Genomic DNA, 21,316 nt, shown 5'->3' with positions numbered 1-21,316 from the left:
ACTATTGTTAGGCTATTATAATTATTATTAGCAGCATATTATTTGTAGGCCTACAATATCCTTTTGAAATCCAAAAGGAAAATCGAATACTGAGTTCAATCCATCGGAACTGGGTTCCACCGCAAGCTTTGTTTTTCTCCGTTTCTCCAAAATTAAGTTTAACAGCTAAAATATATAAAGCTTCTCTTTCCCCGACGCGAGCCAATCAGGGGATATAACACACGTCAATGCGAACACGCGGAGAGCGGGGCTTGAGCCAGCCAACAGTTTCTGTCATTAACGGTGGGTAGGGAGGGATAGTGAGAGGAACAATCTCGGAACGTCAGAGAGAGAGAGGGAGAGAGAGAGAGAGAGAGAGGGAAATTGAGAGAGTGAGGGAAAGAGAGAGAAAGAAAGAGAGTGAGGGAGGGTGAGTGAGGATCATATTTAGGCTACTGCCGCTCTCCTGTCAAATAAGCGCTTCACTAAACAGATCAAAATGACTAGTCAGTTCGAAGAAGATATCCACGACCGGGGAGAATGTAAGAGTAAATCGCCCACTCTGCTCTCCTCCTATTGTATAGACAGTATTCTGGGCCGACCGAGCCCCTGTAAAGTCAGGCTGATAGGGGCGCAAAGTTTGACAGCTCTACCCGGGAGACAGGAGCACGACAAGCAGACCGAAGGTAAGACAGCCCCGCTCATGAAAACATGGCTCTCCAACTTGGGAAAGGGTTGCTGCATGCTCCAATGACATGTTTTGGTTGTTGAATATAGGCAATATAACGGTGTGTGTTTATAACATGATCATAAACCATCAACATAAAGCATTGGCTACAGCTGACTGCAGAATGGAAGTAAACATTTGCTAATAATGGTCCATCAGATTTAAAAGTGTCTGAGGTTGTGCGACAGTGGAAAATAAGATATTTGTCAACTTTATCGTTGATACGATACATAGGCTACTCAAATGTGCATGCAATTGTAGACAGAAATAATACATTTTCAAGTTTATTCAAACATTCTCACTTTAATAAATTGTGCATAACTTTGCATTGGACTATGCGCCTTGTTGCGCTTTCGGTCTCCATTTGCTTTTCCTGCACTTACACATGTCTCGTCATCCTCTCCATACCTTTGACACCCTCACTATCGGCTCGACTAAAGATCCCCTATCCCTAGACACAGACATGCACCTTCCACCAAAGATGCGCCGGCTCTACGGACCAGGGGGGAAGTACCTGGACCACGGCCGGGGTTTAGTTCATGACATAGGGGAGAAATTGGACAAGGAGAGGCTCCTGGTGGACCAAGCCTGTGAGAGCCTCAAAATCATCCAGGCTCCACAGGTGAGCATCAGCCGGAGCAAATCGTACCGGGAGAACGCATCCCTGATCCGGGGAGAGGGAGGCCAGAGTCCCACTGAAGGGCCGGAAGATGGGCCTGGACTAAGGCTGGGCGAGTTAGGGTCGATGAAGTTTGACGAGGACGCGGGAAAAGAGGAGGAGAGCTGCGGGGAGACGATGGGTCTCTCCCCGAAGGACGACGAGAGGGAGAGCCTCCACGCCGGGGATGGAGACGTGAGGGACGGCGAGGACAGCGTGTGTCTGTCGGCAGGCAGTGATTCCGAAGAAGGAATGCTAAAACGCAAGCAAAGAAGATACAGGACTACATTCACCAGCTATCAGCTGGAGGAGCTGGAGAGGGCTTTCCAGAAGACACACTACCCCGACGTCTTCACCAGGTACAGTATTGTCTACAGTTACAGCACAAACTCAGGTATTCATTCATATGCAACATCCCTAACATTAACGCCATCATTGTTGTAACACCTGCAACAATGTCACCCAACCATGACAGCATTTCGTTAAATGCACGTTTTGGATAGACGTTTCTATTTCACGTTACACTTTTTTCGTCTAAGCCTCATTAGTTGTATGCTACATAACGAACAACAAGTAGCAGTGTGCCTACTTTAGTAATAATAATAATCATAATAATAATAATGGAATAGTTGAAGTTGGAAAATATAACATTATTGTATCTTTACAGAGCTTGAGATACAACTACCAGAGGCAAACATATAACTCAGAATAATGTGAAAGAATGTCACAAATCTGCTATATCATACAATGGTGTATCAACTTTTATAACATGAGGTCAAACATGCATAAGCCTTGTCATTTATGATGCCTATATTTTAATTGTGATGTCTGTGGTAACAACATTAAAACCCTTTATCGTCACTATTTATTTATGTAATAAATAGTAGGCCTAGAAAACAGTCCACTTTTTATCCACTTAGGTAATTCAACCCAGCTATAATTCGAGACTGGTGAGTTGACACCTACCATGTAGCCGAATCAGTGCCTTACATAAGGCAGAACAATAGCTTAAAGTGAGAGAACCAACCCGTTTTGTCACATTTACCTAATCTCATTGTTATCGGCGATATGGATATTATTCTCATATGGAAAATTAGCTGGTGGCAGCTCGTCCGTGCGCACTGCTGATCTATTCAACGAAATGTAGGTTTCTGAGCCTGCCCAAGCTCAAGAGTATAAAACGCACACACACACATACACCCACACACATGCGCACGTCAACTCTTTCTTTATTCATTCATTAGCTGAAGGTCTAGGCTACGCATCTCGAGAGAACAGAGAACGTGAAAACAGCATTTCACACAAATCATCTGTTCCTGAAAATTAAAGGCAAATAATGTTTTTGGCAGTGTCAAATATTAAATCGCGTCTATTTTTTCATTTTTGTTAAGGCTACACATAGGCTACTAGCATATGATTCTATTTCAGACTCATTATGTTTTGCTCCACATCACGTCATGGAATGCAATAGTTTTTCTTCTGACTGATGAATTGAGAGTAAGTCACTGCTAAGGCTGCTCTAAATAAAAAATTAAAATTAAAAATAAATGTTTAAATGTAACCTTTATTTAACTAGTCAAGTCAGTTAAGAACAAATTCTTATTTACAATGACGGCCTACCGGGGAACAGTGGGTTAACTGCCTTGTTCAGGGGAAGAAAGACATTTATTTATCTTGTCAGACCGGGGATTCGATTCAGCAACCTTTCGGTTACTGACCCAACGCTCTAACCACTAGGCTACCTGCCTCTAGATACGTTTTTTAAATTACATTTTTACATTTTTTTAAACATTTTTTATACACGAGTAAGTCCTACTTCTTTTTTTGATGCAATAGACTACAAAATGTAGGCCTTTCAGGGAATTTCAAATGTAAGTATTTTTTTTCAACCATTAATGAAAACCTAATATTATTGTAAAAACAAATGTATTCTAGTTAGGCCTATGTGTTTTCAGGACCCCACATGTAGAGTTGAATATTTAGATTTGAGATTAGATTTTTCTCATTAGCCTATTATCTTATTATAATTGTACTATTACAGAATGGAATATTACTATGCATAATGAAGTGTACAACAGGCTTCAGAATGTCAATTTTTTTCATGCGTGCAGCAGACAGACGGGTTAGCCTATCACTTTCAGTAAGGTAAATCATCTGTAGAACACGTTCAAGATAAGGAATAGAAAATATATTTTAAACGGGGATTTGGAAAATATTATTTAACAATGGCAACATGAGCCAAATAATAAATATGCTATTGTTGATCGATGTTTTTGTGCGTTTATTATTTCTAAGGCGAAATTGTGGTAATCAATTTGTGCATGTATAGACTTCTATTTCAGCCAAGCGCATGATGTCTTTGTAATAGTTTGGATGTCATTATTTCCAAATTCCACCATTATGTTGTTCCACTGACTCTAAAGAAAGCCATTGTATAAGGCAGCTATTATGGGCAAAAAAGACAGATTACAATACAATCACCCTGACAATTTTCCTCAAACCATCGTAAGGAAAATAGCATAAAGGACCGTCGTTTCTCTGTGGGTTTTCGGTGTCTAAAAAATAACTATTTTCTTGTATTGTTACGGGTGCGGGAGAGATTAAAAAAAACATTCGAGTTCTCGATCAAAAACGGTAACCTCTTTTCTTGCCTTTTCAGAGAAGAGCTTGCGATGCGGCTGGATCTGACCGAGGCGCGCGTCCAAGTAAGTGGCTTTTTAACGTTTTATTGCTGCAATTACGGCTGACTGTCGCTTTCAACTAAAATGGTTATATAATAACACTTAAACATTTCAAATAGGTTATTTAAATAAATAGGCTACCAAATTAGAAACGAATATAAAGGCCAGTACCACTTAGGCTTAGAGTATGTAATGAAACAATTCCTATTTTATTATTATTATTAGGCCTTTGTCTTGTTATAATAATCAAAAACGTCAAATGCATATTTATACAATGTAGGCCTAACATAATTTCCAAGCATCTTCAGATTTACACCTTCATAGAATCATAATTTTACTAAGTCTATAATTATTTGTATTTCCCAATATTCCTACGTTATTTGCTGTTTTTTGTGTTGACATGACGCATGCAATAAAGTTGGCACAAGTTCAGGCCTTTAGCAGTAGCCTATGGATAAAAGTCTTTATGAGGGTCTGAGTGATTTACTACCCTGAAATGTGTTAAATGACCCCAATCGCTGCGTAGCGAAGCTCCATCCTGTTATTGGAAGTTATTACATGCACCGAGGGACGTTTTAACGGTAATTAAGCGGACGCGGACGATTCATAAAAGCGCACTTAGTCCAAGAGCAAACACGAGCTATTCTCAGGGAGAAAATGGTGTTTGAATTACCATCGCCGGAACGAGAGAGAGAGAGAGGAGGTGTATGAGGTGGAGAGGGAGGAAGAGAGAGAGGGAGGGGGAGATGGAGATGGAGAGAAAGAGAGGAGAGGGGAGGGGGAGAAAGGGGTGGCTGCAGAATAATGCTATTTGATTTCTCATTTTGTGATTGCAATAGAGCCGCATTGATCCGATGCTTTGCACTTGGAGCGAATGAGGGACCATTAAAGGTGTTTGTTCCCCCCCCCCCCCCCCCCCCCAATCTCCTCTCCTCTCCTATCTCTCCATAGAGAGCGTGGCTTGCATGTATTAGCCCAGGGCTCATAACCAAAGAGACAGTTCAAACACAGCGATGCTCCATCCGGGGTTACGGCCGGTATAAAACAACAGATGTCCCTTCGCCGGACCGTAGGTGAACAAATCACTTAACGGGCGCCATCGGGAGGTGATAAAACTCGTACATTCCCGAGGGGCCGTGTAATGCTAAACAGCTTCCAACGGAATAGTGTGTGTGTGTGTGCGCGCAGGGCTAATATCGTTCACTTTCTCTTACTGTTGACATTTTCTTCCATTGTTAGAGCCCCTGTTTCAGCAGCGCAATAGGCGGGGGGAGGGGGGGGGGGGGGCGTGGGAAAGTTAAATACCCTTTGGAAATGACTTGTTCAACATTTTGAAGAATTTAATTTAAAGCGCATTAATTGTTATTGGACTCTGTTCAGCTGCTATTCTCCCCATCTTTTGTTAACACGGTTCTTAATTACGGCGCGCCACACCGATCTCAGTCTATCAGTCAGACTGCAGGGGGAACTGATTTTAATTAGCTAACTTTAGACTAACGGACCATGAGGGAGCGCGGGTTTTAGTGCTTGTGTAATTACCGCTGACTTTCTGCCTGTTTGTCACCTCATGAACCAGAGCGATGGGATCTTCCGTTTACACAGGAGCTTGTGCTCGAGCAGGTTCGATGTGGCACAGCAAGGGTTTCCCGGTCTTCCAAATATAGGCAGCTGCCTAAATAACCTTGTCACCTTATATCGCTCCAAAGTTGTTCATGTTTCTCAATATCAATTTGTAGGAAGCAAGCATAGGCAGACACCTTTGTTTTATTCTGCTAAAATGTATCTATTCACTCAATCTAATAAACCTATACAAAATGAAATGTAGCCTACGTATTTCTATGTTAGCTAACCTCTGACCTCTCTCCCACTCTCTCTCTCTATAGGTATGGTTTCAGAATCGTCGTGCTAAGTGGCGTAAGCGTGAAAAGGCAGGTGTCCAGACGCACCCCTCTGGACTCCCTTTCCCTGGCCCCCTGTCAGCCGCCCACCCCCTCAGCCACTACCTGGATGGGGGTCCCTTTCCCCCACACCCTCACCCTGTCCTAGAGTCTGCCTGGACAGCTGCTGCTGCTGCAGCAGCTGCATTTCCTGGTCTAGCTCATCCCCATAGCAACCACTCAGGCCAGCACCTAGGGACACCGCTGGGCCTCGGAACATTCCTGGGTACAGCCGCTATGTTCCGTCACCCCGCCTTCATGGGACCCACCTTCGGCAGGTGAGACAATAGGTACCTCTACTTTCATAAACTTGTATACTTAACACCTGTACTGAACCCTATAACACCACCTCACACCTGTACTGTACATGTAACACCACCTCACTACTGTACCCTATAACACCATCTCACACCTGTACTGTACCTTATAACACCATCTCACACCTGTACTGTACCCTATAACACCACCTCACTACTGTACCCTATAACACCATCTCACACCTATACTGTAAACCTATAACACCATCTCACACCTGTACTGTACCCTATAACACCACCTCAAAACCTGTACTGTACCCTATAACACCACCTCACACCTGTACTGTACCCTATAACACCACGTCACTACTGTACCCTATAACACCATCTCACACCTGTACTGTACCCTATAACACCACCTCACTACTGTACCCTATAACACCATCTCACACCTATACTGTAAACCTATAACACCATCTCACACCTGTACTGTACCCTATAACACCACCTCAAAACCTGTACTGTACCCTATAACACCACCTCACTACTGTACCCTATAACACCATCTCACACCTGTACTGTACCTTATAACACCATCTCACACCTGTACTGTACCCTATAACACCACCTCACTACTGTACCCTATAACACCATCTCACACCTATACTGTAAACCTATAACACCATCTCACACCTGTACTGTACCCTATAACACCACCTCAAAACCTGTACTGTACCCTATAACACCACGTCACTACTGTACCCTATAACACCATCTCACACCTGTACTGTACCCTATAACACCATCTCACACCTGTACTGTACCCTATAACACAATCTCACACCTGTACTGTACCCTATAACACCACCTCACTACTGTACCCTATAACACCATCTCACACCTATACTGTAAACCTATAACACCATCTCACACCTGTACTGTACCCTATAACACCACCTCAAAACCTGTACTGTACCCTATAACACCACGTCACTACTGTACCCTATAACACCATCTCACACCTGTACTGTACCCTATAACACCATCTCACACCTGTACTGTATCCTATAACACCACCTCACACCTGTACCCTATAACACCACCTCACTACTGTACCCAATAACACCACCTCAGACCTGTACTGTATCCTATAACACCACCTCACACCTGTACTGTACCCTATAACTCCACCTCACTACTGTACTGTACCCTATAAAACCACCTCACACCTGTACTGTATCCTATAATACCACCTCACACCTGTACTGTACCCTATAACACCACCTCACTACTGTACCCTATAACACCACCTCACTACTGTACCCTATAACACCATCTCACACCTGTACCCTATAACACCATCTCACACCTGTACTGTACCCTATAACACCACCTCACACCTGTACTGTATCCTATAACACCACCTCACTACTGTACCCTATAACACCACCTCACTACTGTACCCTATAACACCATCTCACACCTGTACTGTACCCTATAACACCACCTCACACCTGTACTGTATCCTATAATACCACCTCACAGCTGTACTGAACCCTATAACACCACCTCACACCTGTACCCTATAACAGCACCTCACTACTGTACAGTATAACACCACCTCACTACTGTATCCTATAACACCACCTCACACCTGTACTGTATCCTATAACACCACCTCACTACTGTACCCTATAACACCACCTCACTACATTATCCTATAACATCATCTCACACCTGTACTGTACCCTATAACACCATCTCACACCTGTACTGTACCCTATAACACCACCTCACACCTGTACTGTATCCTATAACACCACCTCACTACTGTACCCTATAACACCACCTCACTACTCTACCCTATAACACCATCTCACACCTGTACTGTACCCTATAACACCATCTCACACCTGTACTGTACCCTATAACACCACCTCACACCTGTACTGTATCCTATAACACCACCTCACACCTGTACTGTATCCTATAACTCCACCTCACTACTGTACCCTATAACACCACCTCACTACTGTACCCTATAACACCATCTCACACCTGTACTGTACCCTATAACACCACCTCACACCTGTACTGTATCCTATAATACACCTCACAACTGTACTGAACCCTATAACACCACCTCTAACCTGTACTGTACCCTATAACACCACCTCACTACTGTACCCTATAACACCATCTCACACATGTACTGTACCCTATAACACCATCTCACACCTGTACTGTACCCTATAACACCATCTCACACCTGTACAGTACCCTATAACACCATCTCACACCTGTACTGTACCCTATAACACCATCTCACACATGTACTGTATCCTATAACATCACCTCACACCAGTACCCTATAACACCACCTCATTACTGTACTGTACCCTATAACACCACCTCACACCTGTACTGTATAACACCACCTCACTCCTGTACTGTACCCTATATCACCATCTCATACCTGTACTGTACCCTATAACACCATCTCACTACTGTACCCTATATCACCACCTCACACCTGTACTGTACCCTATAACACAATCTCACACCTGTACTGTACCCTATAACACCACCTCACTACTGTACCCTATAACACCATCTCACACCTATACTGTAAACCTATAACACCATCTCACACCTGTACTGTACCCTATAACACCACCTCAAAACCTGTACTGTACCCTATAACACCACCTCACTACTGTACCCTATAACACCATCTCACACCTGTACTGTACCTTATAACACCATCTCACACCTGTACTGTACCCTATAACACCACCTCACTACTGTACCCTATAACACCATCTCACACCTATACTGTAAACCTATAACACCATCTCACACCTGTACTGTACCCTATAACACCACCTCAAAACCTGTACTGTACCCTATAACACCACCTCACACCTGTACTGTACCCTATAACACCACGTCACTACTGTACCCTATAACACCATCTCACACCTGTACTGTACCCTATAACACCATCTCACACCTGTACTGTACCCTATAACACAATCTCACACCTGGACTGTACCCTATAACACCACCTCACTACTGTACCCTATAACACCATCTCACACCTATACTGTAAACCTATAACACCATCTCACACCTGTACTGTACCCTATAACACCACCTCAAAACCTGTACTGTACCCTATAACACCACGTCACTACTGTACCCTATAACACCATCTCACACCTGTACTGTACCCTATAACACCATCTCACACCTGTACTGTATCCTATAACACCACCTCACACCTGTACCCTATAACACCACCTCACTACTGTACCCAATAACACCACCTCAGACCTGTACTGTATCCTATAACACCACCTCACACCTGTACTGTACCCTATAACTCCACCTCACTACTGTACTGTACCCTATAAAACCACCTCACACCTGTACTGTATCCTATAATACCACCTCACACCTGTACTGTACCCTATAACACCACCTCACTACTGTACCCTATAACACCACCTCACTACTGTACCCTATAACACCATCTCACACCTGTACCCTATAACACCATCTCACACCTGTACTGTACCCTATAACACCACCTCACACCTGTACTGTATCCTATAACACCACCTCACTACTGTACCCTATAACACCACCTCACTACTGTACCCTATAACACCATCTCACACCTGTACTGTACCCTATAACACCACCTCACACCTGTACTGTATCCTATAATACCACCTCACAGCTGTACTGAACCCTATAACACCACCTCACACCTGTACCCTATAACAGCACCTCACTACTGTACAGTATAACACCACCTCACTACTGTATCCTATAACACCACCTCACACCTGTACTGTATCCTATAACACCACCTCACTACTGTACCCTATAACACCACCTCACTACATTATCCTATAACATCATCTCACACCTGTACTGTACCCTATAACACCATCTCACACCTGTACTGTACCCTATAACACCACCTCACACCTGTACTGTATCCTATAACACCACCTCACTACTGTACCCTATAACACCACCTCACTACTCTACCCTATAACACCATCTCACACCTGTACTGTACCCTATAACACCATCTCACACCTGTACTGTACCCTATAACACCACCTCACACCTGTACTGTATCCTATAACACCACCTCACACCTGTACTGTATCCTATAACTCCACCTCACTACTGTACCCTATAACACCACCTCACTACTGTACCCTATAACACCATCTCACACCTGTACTGTACCCTATAACACCACCTCACACCTGTACTGTATCCTATAATACACCTCACAACTGTACTGAACCCTATAACACCACCTCTAACCTGTACTGTACCCTATAACACCACCTCACTACTGTACCCTATAACACCATCTCACACATGTACTGTACCCTATAACACCATCTCACACCTGTACTGTACCCTATAACACCATCTCACACCTGTACAGTACCCTATAACACCATCTCACACCTGTACTGTACCCTATAACACCATCTCACACATGTACTGTATCCTATAACATCACCTCACACCAGTACCCTATAACACCACCTCATTACTGTACTGTACCCTATAACACCACCTCACACCTGTACTGTATAACACCACCTCACTCCTGTACTGTACCCTATATCACCATCTCATACCTGTACTGTACCCTATAACACCATCTCACTACTGTACCCTATATCACCACCTCACACCTGTACTGTACCCTATAACACAATCTCACACCTGTACTGTACCCTATAACACCACCTCACTACTGTACCCTATAACACCATCTCACACCTATACTGTAAACCTATAACACCATCTCACACCTGTACTGTACCCTATAACACCACCTCAAAACCTGTACTGTACCCTATAACACCACCTCACTACTGTACCCTATAACACCATCTCACACCTGTACTGTACCTTATAACACCATCTCACACCTGTACTGTACCCTATAACACCACCTCACTACTGTACCCTATAACACCATCTCACACCTATACTGTAAACCTATAACACCATCTCACACCTGTACTGTACCCTATAACACCACCTCAAAACCTGTACTGTACCCTATAACACCACCTCACACCTGTACTGTACCCTATAACACCACGTCACTACTGTACCCTATAACACCATCTCACACCTGTACTGTACCCTATAACACCATCTCACACCTGTACTGTACCCTATAACACAATCTCACACCTGGACTGTACCCTATAACACCACCTCACTACTGTACCCTATAACACCATCTCACACCTATACTGTAAACCTATAACACCATCTCACACCTGTACTGTACCCTATAACACCACCTCAAAACCTGTACTGTACCCTATAACACCACGTCACTACTGTACCCTATAACACCATCTCACACCTGTACTGTACCCTATAACACCATCTCACACCTGTACTGTATCCTATAACACCACCTCACACCTGTACCCTATAACACCACCTCACTACTGTACCCAATAACACCACCTCAGACCTGTACTGTATCCTATAACACCACCTCACACCTGTACTGTACCCTATAACTCCACCTCACTACTGTACTGTACCCTATAAAACCACCTCACACCTGTACTGTATCCTATAATACCACCTCACACCTGTACTGTACCCTATAACACCACCTCACTACTGTACCCTATAACACCACCTCACTACTGTACCCTATAACACCATCTCACACCTGTACCCTATAACACCATCTCACACCTGTACTGTACCCTATAACACCACCTCACACCTGTACTGTATCCTATAACACCACCTCACTACTGTACCCTATAACACCACCTCACTACTGTACCCTATAACACCATCTCACACCTGTACTGTACCCTATAACACCACCTCACACCTGTACTGTATCCTATAATACCACCTCACAGCTGTACTGAACCCTATAACACCACCTCACACCTGTACCCTATAACAGCACCTCACTACTGTACAGTATAACACCACCTCACTACTGTATCCTATAACACCACCTCACACCTGTACTGTATCCTATAACACCACCTCACTACTGTACCCTATAACACCACCTCACTACATTATCCTATAACATCATCTCACACCTGTACTGTACCCTATAACACCATCTCACACCTGTACTGTACCCTATAACACCACCTCACACCTGTACTGTATCCTATAATACCACCTCACAGCTGTACTGAACCCTATAACACCACCTCACACCTGTACCCTATAACAGCACCTCACTACTGTACAGTATAACACCACCTCACTACTGTATCCTATAACACCACCTCACACCTGTACTGTATCCTATAACACCACCTCACTACTGTACCCTATAACACCACCTCACTACATTATCCTATAACATCATCTCACACCTGTACTGTACCCTATAACACCATCTCACACCTGTACTGTACCCTATAACACCATCTCACACCTGTACTGTACCCTATAACACCACCTCACACCTGTACTGTATCCTATAACACCACCTCACACCTGTACTGTATCCTATAACACCACCTCACTACTGTACCCTATAACACCACCTCACTACTGTACCCTATAACACCATCTCACACCTGTACTGTACCCTATAACACCACCTCACACCTGTACTGTATCCTATAATACACCTCACAACTGTACTGAACCCTATAACACCACCTCTAACCTGTACTGTACCCTATAACACCACCTCACTACTGTACCCTATAACACCATCTCACACATGTACTGTACCCTATAACACCATCTCACACCTGTACTGTACCCTATAACACCATATCACACCTGTACAGTACCCTATAACACCATCTCACACCTGTACTGTACCCTATAACACCATCTCACACATGTACTGTATCCTATAACATCACCTCACACCAGTACCCTATAACACCACCTCATTACTGTACTGTACCCTATAACACCACCTCACACCTGTACTGTATAACACCACCTCACTCCTGTACTGTACCCTATATCACCATCTCATACCTGTACTGTACCCTATAACACCATCTCACTACTGTACCCTATATCACCACCTCACACCTGTACCCTATAACACCATCTCACACCTGTACTGTATCCTATAACAGCACCTCACTACTGTACCCTATAACACCATCTCACACCTGTACTGTATCCTATAACACCATCTCACACCTGCACTGTATCCTATAACATAATCTCACACCTATACTGTACCCTATAACACCACCTCACTACTGTACCCTATAACACCATCTCACACGTGCACTGTACCCTATAACACAATCTCACACCTGTACTGTATCCTATAACACCACCTCACTACTGTACTGTATCCTATAACATCACCTCAATACTGTACCCTATAACACAATCTCACACCTGTACTGTATCCTATAACACCACCTAACTACTGTACCCTATAACACCACCTCAATACAGTATCCTATAACACCACCTCACACCTGTACTGTATCCTATAACACCATCTCATGCCTGTACTGTACCCTATGACACCACCTCACTACTGTACCCTATAACACCACCTCACACCTGTACTGTATCCTATAACACCATCTCACACATGTACTGTACCCTATAACACCACCTCACTACTGTACCCTATAACACCACCTCACTACTGTATCCTATAACACCACCTCACACCTGTACTGTACCCTATAACACCACCTTACTACTGTACCCTATAACACCATCTCACACCTGTACTGTATCCTATAACACCACCTCACACCTGTACTGCACCCTATAACACCACCTCACTACTCTACTGTACCCCATAACACCATCTCACACCTGTACTGTACCCTATAACACCACCTCACTACTGTACCCTATAACACCACCTCACACCTGTACTGTACCCTATAACACCATCTCACACCTGTACTGTACCATATAACACCATCTCACACCTGTACTTTACCCTATAACACCACCTCACACCTGTACTGTACCCTATAACACCACCTCACTGCTGTACCCTATAACACCACCTCACTACAGTATCCAATAACACCACCTCACACCTGTACTGTATCCTATAACACCACCTCACATCTGTACTGTACCCTATAACACCACCTCACTACTGTACCCTATAACACCACCTCACTACTGTACCCTATAACACCACCTCACTACAGTATCCTATAACACCACCTCACACCTGTACTGTATCCTATAACACCACCTCACACCTGTACTGTACCCTATAACACCACCTCACTACTGTACCATATAACACCACCTAACTACTGAACCCTATAACACCACCTCACACCTGTACTGTACCCTATAACACAACCTCACACCTGTACTGTACCCTATAACACCACCTCACACCTGTACTGTACCCTATAACACCACCCCACACCTGTACTGTACTCTATAACACCACCTCACTACTGTACCCTATAACACCACCTCACACTTGTACTGTACCCTATAATGCCACCTCACATCTGTACTGTACCCTATAACACAATCTCACACCTGTACTGTATCCTATAACACCATCTCACACCTGTACTGTACCCTATAACACCACCCCACACCTGTACTGTACTCTATAACACCACCTCACTACTGTACCCTATAACACCATCTCACACCTGTACTGTATCATATAACACCACCTCAAATCTGTACTGTACCATATAACACCATCTCACACCTGTACTGTACCCTATAACACACCTCACACCTGTACTGTACCCTATAACACCATCTCACACCTGTACTGTACCCTATAACACCACCCCACACCTGTACTGTACTCTATAACACCACCTCACTACTGTACCCTATAACACCACCTCACACTTGTACTGTACCCTATAATGCCACCTCACATCTGTACTGTACCCTATAACACAATCTCACACCTGTACTGTATCCTATAATACCACCTCACTACTGTACCCTATAACACCACCTCACTACAGTATCCTATAACACCACCTCACACCTGTACTGTATCCTATAACATCACCTCACTACTGTACCCTATAACACCACCTCACTACATTATCCTTTAACATCACCTCACACCTGTACTGTACCCTATAACACCACCTCACTACTGTACCCTATAACACCACCTCACTACAGTATCCTATAACACCACCTCACACCTGTACTGTATCCTATAACACCATCTCACACCTGTACTGTACCCTATAACACCACTTCACTACTGTACCCTATAACACCACCTCACTACTGTACCCTATAACACCATCTCACACCTGTACTGTATCCTATAACACCACCTCACACCTGTACTGTACCCTATAACACCACCCCACTACTGTACTGTACCCTATAACATCACCTCACTACTGTATCCTATAACATCACCTCACACCTGTACTGTACCCTATAACACCACCCCAAACCTGTACTGTACCCTATAACACCACCCAAAACCTGTACTGTACCCTATAACACCGCCCCAAACCTGTACTGTACCCTATAACACCACCTCACTACTGTACCCTATAACACCATCTCACACCTGTACTCTACCCTATAACACCACCTCACTACTGTACCCTATAACACCACCTCACACCTGTACTGTACCCTATAACACCATCTCACACCTGTACTGTACCCTATAACACACCTCACACCTGTACTGTACCCTATAACACCACCCCAAACCTGTACTGTACCCTATAACACCACCCCAAACCTGTACTGTACCCTATAACACCGCCCCAAACCTGTACTGTACCCTATAACACCACCTCACTACTGTACCCTATAACACCACCTCACACGTGCACTGTACACTATAACACCACCTCACTACTGTACCCTATAACACCACCTCACACGTGCACTGTACACTATAACACCACCTCACTACTGTATCCTATAACACCACCTCACACCTGTACTGTATCCTATAACACCACCTCACACCTGTACTGTACCCTATAACACCACCCCACACCTGTACTGTACCCTATAACACCACCTCACACCTGTACTGTACCCTATAACACCATCTCACACCTGTACTGTAGCCTATAACACCACCCCACACCTGTACTGTACTCTATAACACCACCTCACTACTGTACCCTATAACACCATCTCACACCTGTACTGTACACTATAACACCACCTCACTACTGTACCCTATAACACCACCTCACACTTGTACTGTACCGTATAATGCCACCTCACATCTGTACTGTACCCTATAACACCACCTCACTAGTGTACCCTATAACACCATCTCACACCTATACTGTACCCTATAACATCATCTCACACCTATACTGTACCCTATAACACAATCTCACACCTGTACTGTATCCTATAACACCACCTCACTACTGTACCCTATAACACCACCTCACTACTGTACCCTATAACACCACCTCACTACAGTATCCTATAACATCACCTCACACCTGTACTGTATCCTATAACATCACCTCACTACTGTACCCTATAACACCACCTCACTACATTATCCTATAACACCACCTCACACCTGTACTGTACCCTATAACACCACCTCACACCTGTACTGTATCCTATAACACCATCTCACACCTGTACTGTATCCTATAACACCATCTCACACCTGTACTGTATCCTATAACACCACCTCACTACTGTACCCTATAACACCACCTCACTACTGTACCCTATAACAACATCTCACACCTGTACTGTACCCTATAACACCACCTCACTACTGTACCCTATAACACCACCTCACTACAGTATCCTATAACACCACCTCACACCTGTACTGTATCCTATAACACCATCTCACACCTGTACTGTACCCTATAACACCACCTCACTACTGTACCCTATAACACCACCTCACTACTTTACCCTATAACACCATCTCACACCTGTACTGTATCCTATAACACCACCTCAATCCTGTACTGTACCCTATAACACCACCTCACTACTGTACTGTACCCTATAACATCACCTCACTACTGTATCCTATAACACCACCTCACACCTGTACTGTACCCTATAACACCACCCCAAACCTGTACTGTACCCTATAACACCACCCCAAACCTGTACTGTACCCTATAACACCACCCCAAACCTGTACTGTACCTTATAACACCACCTCACTACTGTACCCTATAACACCATCTCACACCTGTACTCTACCCTATAACACCACCTCACTACTGTACCCTATAATACCACCTCACACGTGCACTGTACCCTATAACACCACCTCACTACTGTACCCTATAACACCATCTCACACCTGTACTGTACCCCGTAACACCACCTCACACCTGTACTGTACCCTATAATACCACCTCACACCTGTACTGTACCCTATAACACCATCTCACACCTGTACTGTACCCCGTAACACCACCTCACACCTGTACCCTATAATACCACCTCACACCTGTACTGTACCCTATAACACCATCTCACACCTGTACTGTACCCTATAACACCACCTCACACCTGTACTGTGTCCTCTAACACCACCTCACACCTGTACTGTACCCTATAACACCACCTCACACCTGTACCCTATAACACCACCTCACACCTGTACTGTATCCTATAACACCACCTCACACCTGTACTGTACCCTATAACACCACCTCACACCTGTACTGTACCCTATAACACCACCTCACACCTGGACTGTACCCTATAACACCACCTCACACCTGTACTGTACCCTATAACACCACCTCACACCTGTACTGTACCCTATAACACCATCTCACACCTGTACTGTATCCTATAACACCACCTCACACCTGTACTGTACCCTATAACACCACCTCACACCTGGACTGTACCCTATAACACCACCTCACTGCTGTATCCTATAACACAACCTCACACATGTACTGTATCTGGTAACACCACCTCACACCTGTACTGTACCCTATAATGCCACCTCACATCTGTACTGTACCCTATAACACCACCTCACTAGTGTACCCTATAACACCATCTCACACCTATACTGTACCCTATAACACCACCTCACTGCTGTATCCTATAACACCACCTCACACATGTACTGTATCTGGTAACACCACCTCACACCTGTACTGTACCCTATAACACCATCTCTCACCTGTACTGTATCCTATAACACCACCTCACACCTGTATTGTACCCTACAACACCAGCTCACTACTGTATCCTATAACACCACCTCACACATGTACTGTACCCTATAACACCACCTCACACCTGTATTGTACCCTATAACACCACCTCACTACTGTACCCTATAACACCACCTCACACCTGTACTGTACCCAATAACACCACCTCACTACTGTATCCTATAACACCACCTCACACCTGTACTGTACCCTATAACACCACCTCACTACTGTACCCTATAACACCAGCTCACACCTGTACTGTACACTATAACACCATCTCACACCTGTGCTGTATCCTATAACACCACCTCACACCTGATGTGTACCCTATAATACCACCTCACACCTGTACTGTACCCTATAACACCACCTCACACCTGTACTGTACTCTATAACACCACCTCACACCTGTACTGTACTCTATAACACCACCTCACACCTGTACTGTACCCTATAACACCACCTCACTCCTGTACTGTACCCTATAACACCACCTCACTCCTGTACTGTACCCTATAACACCACCTCACATCTGTACTGTACCCTATAACCCCATCTCACACTTGTACTGTATCCTATAACACCATCTCACACCTATACTGTATCCTATAACACCACCTTACACTGGTGACCAACAGCATCCATCATCCTGGGTACTATTACGTAGACAGAGCAGGCCCCCCTGACCTCTACCTTTGTTGGTCTCAGTAGGATGTTAGTTTTCAGCCCTGACTGTTGCTTGGGGTGTTTTGCTCATGAGACTATGTTGGTGTGCATTCATGTCAGTGTTGATAGTAATTAGCTGACAGTGTGATGCTGACAACCAAGCTGTTAGCGGAGGTGCCAAAACAGACACACACTCCAAACACATGGCATGTATCTCAATAATCTAAAGTGGCTTCCTCTTCTTATATCCTTTTTTCTGCACTGGTGTAAAAATTCTGGTGATTGCAAATACCTGGAGAAGCCATTTACATTCTGGTCTAACACTCTCTTCTTTCTCCCATCCCTTCATCGGTCATCCCTGCTTCTCTTTCAGGCTCTTCTCCAGTATGGGCCCTCTGACCAGTGCTTCCACCGCCGCTGCACTCCTCCGCCAGCCTGCCCCGCCCGTCGAGACTCCCTCCATCCCTCCGCCAGTCCTCTCCGAACCTTCTTCCTCCTCTCCCTCCTCCTTAGCTGCAGCGGATCGCAGGGCCTCCAGTATTGCAGCTCTGAGGCTGAAGGCTAAAGAGCACTCTGCTCAGATCACCCAGCTCAACATCCTGCCCAGCGGAGCTCCTGGGAAGGAGGTGTGCTGAACAGCTGTTACCCCACCCAGCACTCTCTTTCCTAAGCTTCTGTCCATCCCCTGTCCCCTCTCTACCTCTCATATCCCTGCAGATCTGGGAAAAGATTGGTGGATGGATCCAACCCTGACCCCTGATCTCTGTCTCCTAAACCCTGATCTTCTCTGGGTTGAAGACTCCTTTCCCAACAGCCCCCCCCCCCCCCCCCCCCCCTTCCCCATACCTCTTACCCTCAAACAAAAAGCACGACCAAATTCAAATAGCACTGGCAAACCAGAGCGCTGTGTGTGTGTGTGTGTGTGTGTGTGTGTGTGTGTGTGTGTGTGTGAGAGAGAGAGAGAGAGCATCACCCCCCCCCCCCCCCCCACTCTTCCAGGTCTCCTGGATGAGCGTAACCTTTAGCTGTAGAGCCCTTTCTTCCAGAATCTGACACACACACACCTCCATATTGTGTTAACCCATCTCTAGCTCATGCTTCCTGGTTCACAAAGTCCACTTTCTTTTCTGTGACAGATATAAACTACGATCTCAGCGGGGTAAACTCCATGACTACCTGCTGGTTGGACACACACAAACACACACACATGCGCGCTCACTCGACTCCGGGGAGAGAGAAAGAATGAACCAGAACTAGGAACAGTGGAGACTGTGGCATTTGTCTGGACCACATGAACCCAGTGCCATAGCAGTCTGAGGAGGTCTCCATCCAAGCCAAAGCAACCAACCTGTCCATAGACCTTTCTGTCCTCCTCTGCAACCCAACCTGTTGCTGGCTCAATAACCTGCATTGAGTTTGTTATTTTGTCTTCATTGATACTTACATTATCATCTGGAAGAGTTATTGGAAGACAATCTACAAATGTTCAGCTAATTGAGTTTGACTAAAGGACAAATGAAGTGAAGTTTAGATTCTATCCAGTGTCTCTTATATCTGAACTGTGTGAGAAAGAAAGTAAACTGCTGTAAATATTATTGTAAAAATGAAAAACAAAACAAAAAAGGATGATTTTCAAAACAGAGCCTTGTATATTTCAAAAATACAATGTTTTGAGAAGTTGCACTTGGTGTAGTGTTTTATGAGTATGAATGTGTCCCTGTGTAAAATTCCCCCGTGTTTATGGAATATCATAGGTTTTTAGATGATTATTTATGTCAAAACTGTTCCACAACAGATTGAGTGCAGGGCAGGATTTATTTTTAATTGTTTAAAGTGATTGTCTACATTTCCTGGTTTAATAATAGATGGAAAAAAGATAATTGAATAAATGAAAGTGGTGAAATGAAATATGCTTTAGATTATTATTTAAACCCCTTATAGAACTGACAAATGCCCAGGAATTAAAAAATGGTGAAATAGAATTATAGAACTATTAATAAAATTGTTATGAATAAACTGATGTTGTCTTGCATATTTATAAATAATATTATAATGAATGCCTCAAAACAAAATTATTTTATTAATCCATTCTTTGTTTGAAAATGAATTGTAAAATTATAGCATAAAGAGTTAGATCCAATGAGGTTGTTTTAATGATTAAACGTGGAATTACATTCATCACATTTCCTTTAATTATGC

General features: G+C 44.1%; 1 protein-coding gene across 3 annotated transcripts; it reads left to right on the top strand.

Annotated features, from left to right (window-relative positions):
• Positions 1–224: 224 nt before the first annotated feature.
• arxa (aristaless related homeobox a) lies at positions 225–21,133 on the top strand. 3 transcript variants are annotated; one of them, XM_021622340.2, is made up of 5 exons: positions 225–665; positions 1,162–1,723; positions 4,024–4,069; positions 5,929–6,260; positions 19,491–21,133. In XM_021622340.2, the coding sequence occupies exons 1-5, from the start codon at positions 479–481 to the stop codon at positions 19,750–19,752; spliced, it is 1,389 nt and encodes a 462-aa protein (XP_021478015.2). In that variant the 5' UTR covers positions 225–478; the 3' UTR covers positions 19,753–21,133. The 3 variants fall into 3 exon arrangements, with proteins under 3 accessions (XP_021478015.2, XP_036791023.1, XP_036791024.1); XM_036935128.1 differs by having other exon boundaries at positions 1,147–1,723; XM_036935129.1 differs by having other exon boundaries at positions 1,147–1,723; positions 5,929–6,272; positions 19,491–19,626.
• Positions 21,134–21,316: the final 183 nt, after the last annotated feature.

This window comes from Oncorhynchus mykiss, chromosome 11 (assembly GCF_013265735.2).
Source record: "Oncorhynchus mykiss isolate Arlee chromosome 11, USDA_OmykA_1.1, whole genome shotgun sequence".
NCBI lineage: Eukaryota > Metazoa > Chordata > Actinopteri > Salmoniformes > Salmonidae > Oncorhynchus > Oncorhynchus mykiss.
The sequence above is the reverse complement of the archived record's forward strand: the minus strand, read 5'-3'. Positions and strand labels throughout refer to the sequence as shown.